The 7,878-nt window shown below is 46.8% G+C and overlaps 1 protein-coding gene across 1 annotated transcript; it reads right to left on the reverse strand.

Moving 5' to 3' along the window:
• Positions 1–4,306: 4,306 nt before the first annotated feature.
• Positions 4,307–5,831, reverse strand: LOC101903859 (EKC/KEOPS complex subunit LAGE3-like). Its single transcript, XM_005227732.4, has 3 exons — positions 5,488–5,831; positions 5,030–5,158; positions 4,307–4,853 (listed from the first exon to the last, which is right to left on the reverse strand). Exons 1-3 carry the CDS (start codon positions 5,706–5,708, stop codon positions 4,730–4,732), a joined length of 474 nt encoding a protein of 157 aa, XP_005227789.1. The 5' UTR covers positions 5,709–5,831; the 3' UTR covers positions 4,307–4,729.
• Between the last annotated feature and the right edge of the window lie 2,047 nt (positions 5,832–7,878).

Consider the following 7,878-nt stretch of genomic DNA (forward strand, 5'->3'; position numbering starts at 1 on the left):
TGACAGGGACTGGATGTGGAGGCCTCAGGGCACATGCTGAGGGCTTGTGCTCAGAGTGAAGTGGGAGGTGGTGGAGGGTGGCTGTGGGTTGGATTGTGTCTCCCCGAAAAAGATGTTCAAGTCCTAAACCCTGGAGCCTGTGAATGGGACAAAATCATGCCATTTTGAAAAACTCATGGTGTTTTTACTATTTCATTTCTGGCAGTAATAAAGGTCATAAGGAACAATCATGACCTAAGTGTCTTCTTGTTTTAAGTAATGACCTCTGATAAAAACTTGGAACACGTTTTGAAGGCTGAGTGTTGAAAATAGACTTTCTTGCTGTTTTCAAGTACAACAGGCCTAACCTGACTCACATGGAATGCCCCACATCCATGTTACTTCACTGCAAGCAGTTCAACAGGTGGCTGGAACAAGCACTGTTTCTGGTCACCCAAACAACGTCTTTTTTCTGGTTCAGAAACTAGCATCAGTAGTTGACAGTAAAATCAACAGCCCTGCCAGATACCACAGATAAGGTGTTCTTTGGTACTGACATTAAAAGGCAACAGCACCCAGCCTGCCTCCCCACAGCAGGGGTCTCTTGTGCCCTCACTTCTCTTTCCCCACGGCTGGTGCTCCCAGCTGCCCTGGGTGCCGGGTCAGCAGAGTCTCTAGGCCATGACGTAAGGCAGAGACAACCAGAGTAGCTGGGGCTCGGGTTTGGGGGAACCAGGCCAAAGGCACAGACTCTACAGCCAAGGGGAATCCTGGTGCTGAGAGAAAGGAGGGGAAGCCACGTGAACTTCCTCACCCTAGTCAAGGACCGGGCTGATTACCACAAATGGTTTTTCCTGACACTCCAGACCAAGGCCCCAATCCAAAGAAGGGTATGTTGGCCTACAAGGCTAACCTGAGAAGCAAGGGCCAGGAAACCTAACCTGAAAGTCTCTGAGCCCAGGCCCCTTGAGCTCTGGCCTCTTAGTCCACCAGGCACCTCCCTAAGTTTCCAGCTTTCTACTTTATTTTCTTTGATCTTAAATTGCATTTATTATAATTTCTTTAATTGTGCCATTTGTTTTTATAAATTTAATTTTTATTTTCTGAGACAGAGTGGCACTGTGCAGGCTGGAGCAGGGGGCCTGATGGGGGAGAGCAGAGCTGAGACACAGACCCCTCCCACATGGGCACCTCACTGATGGCAGATGGGGCATTGGAGAGCCTAAGGGACAGGGTGTCCTTTCCAATAAAGGCTGCCAGTCACTGGAACTCCACAAGGCCAATCGTGAACCCGACTCCACTCTGGAACCACACACAGACATCGCTTCCTGGGAGACCTCCGTGGGGAAGGCAGGGAAATCCATGGGACGTGTCCCTTCATTTCACTTCTGTCCAGCACTGTGTTCTCATGGTCTTTGTGTCATGGTCAAAACCTCTTATTTCAGTGAGTTTTAGTCTCTGTTTACTTTCATGTAAAAGAACACAACCTAATTGTTTTATATGTCTTGAAATTTTAAATATTTCCACTTTTTTTGTTCTTCAATATGACTTTTAATTCGTTTTCATACTCTATGGTGATAGAAGTTAGAATAGTGGTTCTCTCTATTGGGAAGAGGCAGGAAGTAAAACAAATTTTTAAATTATACTGTATTATAGAAGGGGATGAGTGGTGTGGGAAAGAACAGCATGAAGAGGATTGACTGCCCACGGGGCTATGGGGACGGCGGCCGCAGGAGGAAGGCAGGTGAGAAGATGAGACCTGAGCAGCCTCGGAGATGACGGAGGTGGCCAGGAGCTATATTTGAGAATTAAGTCAAGGCAGGGAGAACAGACTATGCAAAAGCACTAATCCCTCAGAAAACCTGGAATGTTGAGGGTGCAGCCAAGCAGCCAGTGTGGTCAGCATGGAGTGAGCAAGAGTGAGCACAGCAGAGGAGGTACAGAGGTAATGGGGATTCATAGATGAGAATGTGGGGCCTTTCTGGTCATTATAAGGACCTCTGGCTTATATTCTGAATGAGAATAAAGCCAGTGAAGGGAACTGAACAGGGGAGACATATCTGGCTTACATTTTGAAAGGAAGGATCACTGTAACCACTAGAGGTGCTGGGTGCTGACAGGTGAGATAAGTCCATTACCATCACCCCCAGCATCATTGCCATCATCCCTGGCAGCAGCACCTGCCTCCCTCCAGCCCACAGGGGCAGAGCTCTCTGAGTTCTGTCATGGCAGACTCTCTTCATGCGTATGGAAGAACAGGAGTGGCTCTGCCCTGACACCGACCTCAAAGATCTCCTTAAAACCGGCCAAAATATATGAAGCTCAGGCTGTGAAAAAACTGGGCATCAGGCCAGGGAGGATAAGCAGTGATCTCTAGGAGCTGAGACATGGAAGAGACGAGCTGTGCAGCTGCCACAGCTTGCTGTCTACACAGACTGCCAAGGCCATGTCCTGCCGGCCCCCTGGGTGTTGAGGGGGGATTGCAGAGCAGAGGCTGTTGGAGCTGGCAGGTGGCAGGCCAGAGAGGAAAGGGTGGCAGAGGGAGGAGAGAACCCTGCACGAGAGAGAGCCTCTCTCTCCAGAGAGTCTGCTGGAGCCATAGCAGAAACTTGTCATTCAGCTGACATCATATACAGTACTCAGAGGGATCTTGTCTCAAACTCCCACTGATCAACCCTTAAGGCAAGACTCAACAGGATCAAAGTGTTTCTAAGTGAGTAAATAACATTACATTTTTAAAAGTTGTGGAATACACCTAGGGAAAAATACACCCAGCACCCAAGGAAAAGAGTATGCCAAGAATGAGAAATATCCAAACCATTATGAGGAGAGAAATCAACTGATAAAAGGCATCTCAATTGGAAAGGAAAAAGTAAAACTATCTGCAGACAACATGATTACCTATGCAGAAAATCAAATGGAATCTACAAAATATTGACAAGAACTAATCAAATTTAGCAAGATTATAGGATAAAAGATATATGAAGAGAGAGCTAACTCCCCACATGCAATCAGTTAACTAATTGTCCCAGCACTTTTCTTCACTGACTTGAAATAAGTACAGTCGGCCACAAAATTTTTATTTTAGTGTGCCTAGATGTTTTGTCTCCTCATACAAACTAAGTTTTTTATTTTAGTAGGGAATCAAGCCAGTTGTGACAAAGATGTTGGGCAACTAGAAATCTGGTAGCAGGTATATTTTCTGAAAAGAAATTGTGATCAAGTCTTTTTTTTTTGGAGAGAGTCTGTTTTCTCTCTGTCTTTTGTTTTGTTGCATCTCATGGCTTGTAGGATCTTAGTTCCCCACCATGGGACCAAAGCCATGCCTCCTGCAGTGGAAACCTGGAGTCCTGACCACTGGACCAAGACAGAATTCCCTGTGATCAAGAGTCTTAAAAAAGAAATAGAGAAAGAATCATTTAGGTCAATATTTCTAACTTTTGGAATATATTAAAACTTTAAGGAAATAACCATTACTGGAAAGAATTATATACAGGAATTCCACTGAATTATTAACCACAGTAATGAAAAAATTGTAAACAACTTAAATGTTCAATAATTACATTATTATTGCTGTTGTTTTTATTTAATAACCCAATTTTAATTTTTTGGCCATGCCACATGGCATGTGGGATCTTAGTTCCACTACCAGGAATTGAACCTACAGCCCTTGCACCAGAAGTGCAAAGTCTTAACCACTGGACTGCTTGGGAAGTCCCCAATAATTACATTATGATGCAGCTTATATCTATTCAATGGAGAAGGCAATGGCAACCCACTCCAGTACTCCTGCCTGGCAAATCCCATGGGCGGAGGAGCCTGGTGGGCTGCAGTCCATGGGGTCACTAAGAGTCGGACACAACTGAGCGACTTCCTTTCACTTTTCACTTTCATGCACTGGAGAAGGAAATAGCAACCCACTCCAGTATTCCTGCTTGGAGAATCCCAGGGATGGGGGAGCCTGGTGGGCTGCCATCTGTGGGGTTGCACAGAGTTGGACACGACTGACGTGACTTAGCAGCAGCAGCAGCAGCTGCATATCTATTCAATAACACATTTTTGAAGAGCTTTTAGGAAGTGGAAAAGGTAGTATATTAAATTTAAAAAATCAGGAAAATCTTTAATCCTAAACTTGATAGAAGACAAGAGGGGATGACTGAGGATGAGATGGTTGGATGGCATCACCAACTCAATGGACATGAGTTTGAGCAGGCTCAGGGATGTGGTGATGGACAGGGAGGCCTGACGTGCTGCAGTCCATGGGGTCCCAAAGAGTTGAACACGACGGAGCGACTTAAATGAATATTACATGCTTTTATAAATTTAATGCCCAAGTACAACTAGAAAATAGTTTAATGTTGACCGTATTTAGTGCTGAACATAGGGCTGTATTTTTATTTTCCTAATTAGCTTTGAATTACCTTGTCCTACTGGAATATATGAATTTCAGAACCTTCCCTCTAACACGAGAACAAATATAAAAAGTTTTTTTTTTTTTTTTAATCTAGAAGCGCATTAGCTGAAAAGAAACTGGGGCACATAAAGTAACTTAGCTTTATTTTCTGCTATAATAAACACTGAAGCATCCCACTCCTCAAGCAGCAGGGAAACAAAACAAGTGAACCAAGAGAGACCAAAGGCCACTACAGGCAAAAACTTAGACTCAAACAACAAAATGGCAATGACTCGAGTATGAATTCCCTATGCTTTGCCGAGTAGAAGACACAAGGTTAGGCTTCAGCCCCTTTCCTCAGCCTAGGCTTTGGGGAGGTGGGGTCGCAAGGCTCCGAATGTTATCAATCACCACGAAAAGCTGATCGAGGAACGGGTTGATGGAAAGTCGGATGAAAGCAAGGTCGTCAGCAGTCCATCTACTAAAAGTGGGGAAAATCAGGTTAAAGGGGAGTTTGTTCCTGTAGGTCCAGGGTACCAGCCCCCCTCCTTACACCAAGCCCCTCAGTGTCCATCATAGCACTCTTAAGAGGGAGCTGACACCACAGCACCCGCCGCCTACCCCCCACTCCCCAAGGCAAACTCATCTGGAACTGACACAATCAGGTCACTGCCATTCACTAAAAATTCCTTTCGAATAATTCCTTGGTGGCGTTGGATATCTGGGAGCAGAGATCTGCGAGCCAAGTATACCTCCAGTGGGGATTGGAAAGGCACTCTGAGTGTGCTGGGAGAGACACGGTTAAGGCACCATCCATTACAGAATTTGCTGCTATCTCAGGCTTCCTCACACCTCAGAGGCCCGTTTTTACCCCAGGATGCCCATGCTTCCAACCACAACCTGAGACCACCCTGAGCTGCCTCCGTAACCCTTTGGTCCATCTTCCCCACCCTCCAGGCTCTTCAGTCCTTGACAATCTCCTTTCCTTCCAGGCTGCCCAGTCCTGCTGCCCCGGATCACCCCCTTGCTCCCTTCTATCCCTTCCTCAGGCTGCCGGCATGTTTCCCACCACCATACCACTGACCGTGCCCAGAGAGGCTCCATGAAAAGGATACAGCACCACCTCTCCACGTCTAGGCCTTACAGCCACAGGTGCTACATCTCCACCAGGTCCTGGGGCATCTGGTGCCCGCTCACCCCGGGGACGAGCTCTAGCAGCTTCCATCAGCGCTCTTTCTCTGCCAGGCCCACCCCGGCGGCGTAATGGGGCCCGGTAACCACTGCGGCCCGGGCCCTCACCTTCAGCACCACCAGCGCCACTACCCGATGCCTGCATGGCTGCCGCACGATGCCCTTAGATGCCACCACAATGGGCGGAAAGACTGAGCTCCTCAGGAAGTCCCTCCCCTTCTGCGTAAGGACGGTAAAAGTGCGCCTGTGCAGACACGCCTCAGGGCGCCTCCTCACACCGGATTGGTTACTGCCCAGCCTGCCCAGCTACCCATGGGCCGCTATGGAAACCCCGTGGGGCTGGAGGGACTTGGCTCCCTCACAAAGCCACGCACCTTTCAGGTGCCCCCAATGCTCCTGCACACTCGGGCCCCTCCAGTGCTCGCCCAGACGGCATGGAATGGACCCTGCCAAGTGTCCACAGAGACGCCACTGAGACGCATGTGACAGCTTTCCAGGCTCAAGTCCTAAAGCTAGTTCCACAATGCAACTTTGATTTCTCCAACATATGCCACAGAAGGGTCTCACTAGACTAAGATGCCAGTCGAGGGCAAGGGACCAAGCCACACGACCCACCAACAGCCCCCCTCTGCCTACTCCACATCTATACCTGTGCTGTTTGACCGGAGTGATAGCTAGCACTTCCTATGGTCCATGCGCTGTTTCAGCTGCTTTCCATGTGTTCATCCATCATGTCAGTTTTCAGACAGTACGGCCATGTCGGTGTCCTGTCTCCCGTGATGCAGGTCTCCTCCAAACAAATCACACACACCCACTCTTTCACCAACACCAGTGGATAAAAGTTTTGTGCATTTTGGTTTCTGCATGTCTCAAAACAATGATGACTGCAGTGCTCCATCAGGCACTGGACTGAAGTTGGGTCTGAATGGTGAGATCTGCAAAGGATAATGATAATGACAGTGACAAATAATTTGAGTGACACAGTGACAGAACTATGAAGGAAAGAGAGTGTGTGATAGAGTGAGTTTCACAGAGAGTTTACCACCATGACAGGCGAATGCTTTTGAGTGAGTGTGACAGAGTGAATGTGTGATTGGGACAGAAATTTATAGGACAGAATGTCATGAGAAGAGACTAAGATGCAGAAACCAAGACAGAGGGAGTGTGCAGCAGAGTGTCAGAGATACATTCTAAGAGAGATAAGGTGTGAGAGAGAATATGTGTGATGGACAAAGCATTATAGAGTGATGCAGGAATATTATAGAAAGAGTGTATCTGACAGATAATCTGACTCAGTATGAGAAAGTAAATGTGAGAGACTGTGTGAAAGAAAATGGGTCTGTCACACATATCAGAGTGTGACAGGGAATGAACCTGACAGTGGGAGGCAGCAGCCTGGGCAAGTGGGTCAGTCCTTGGAGCCCATGTTTCCCCCAGGGCGGCCATGCCCAGGTATCCATCTGGGGGAGGTCAGCAAATTGACTTTGTTCAGCTGCCCAAGAAGCACTGATGTTAAAAAAGCTAGTGGATGTGATGAAATTCCAGCAGAACTTGGCAAATCCCTAAAGGAAGATGCCATCAAGGATTTGCATTCATTATGTCAGCAAATCTGGAAGACCACGGGACTGGAAAAGATCGATCCTCATCCCAATTGCCAAGAAGGGTAGTTAGTACCAAAGAATGTGTTAACCATCAGACAGTTGCACTCATCTCCCATGCTAGTAAGGTCATGCTTAAAATCTTGCATACTAGGCTTCAACATTGTGCAAACCAAGAAATTCCAGATGTCCAAGCTGGGTTTAGAAAAGGAAGAGGAACTGGACATCAAATTGCCAAAAATTGCTGGATTATATAGAAATCAAGTGAAGTTCAGAAAATCATCTCATACTGTTCCTCGACTAGGCTAAAGCCTTTGACTGTGTGGACAATGAAAAAATTATGGAAAGCTCTTAGAGAGATGGAAATAGCAGACCATACTACTTGTCTCCTGAGAATCCTGGGTGCGGGTCAAAAGGAAACAACCCTATATAGAACAACTGATAGGTCAAGATTGAGAAAGGAGTATGACAGGGCTGTCTTCTGTCACCCTGTTTGTTTAATCTATATGCTGAACACATCTTGAGAAATCCCAGGCTGAATGAGTTACAAGCAAGGATCAAGATAGGTGGGAGAAACATCAACAACCTCAGATACATGGATGATACCACTCTAATGGCAGAAAGTGAAGAGGAACTAAAGAGCCTCTTGATGAGGGTGAAGGAGGAGTGTGAAAGAGCTGACTTAAGACTAAATATTTAAAAAACAAAGATCATGGC

Source organism: Bos taurus, chromosome X (assembly GCF_002263795.3).
Source record: "Bos taurus isolate L1 Dominette 01449 registration number 42190680 breed Hereford chromosome X, ARS-UCD2.0, whole genome shotgun sequence".
Lineage (NCBI taxonomy): Eukaryota > Metazoa > Chordata > Mammalia > Artiodactyla > Bovidae > Bos > Bos taurus.

What these genes read in the sequence shown, in the direction of transcription:
- LOC101903859 (XM_005227732.4), bottom strand. Translation starts at nt 5,708, where the DNA reads ATGCAGGCATCGGGTAGTGGCGCTGGTGGTGCTGAAGGTGAGGGCCCG. An exon ending in AGACGTGGAGAGGTGGTGCT is followed by an intron (nt 5,159 to 5,487) that starts GTATCCTTTTCA and finishes TGTCTCTCCCAG; the next exon opens with CACACTCAGAGTGCCTTTCC. An exon ending in AATGGCAGTGACCTGATTGT is followed by an intron (nt 4,854 to 5,029) that starts GTCAGTTCCAGA and finishes CCCCACTTTTAG; the next exon opens with TAGATGGACTGCTGACGACC.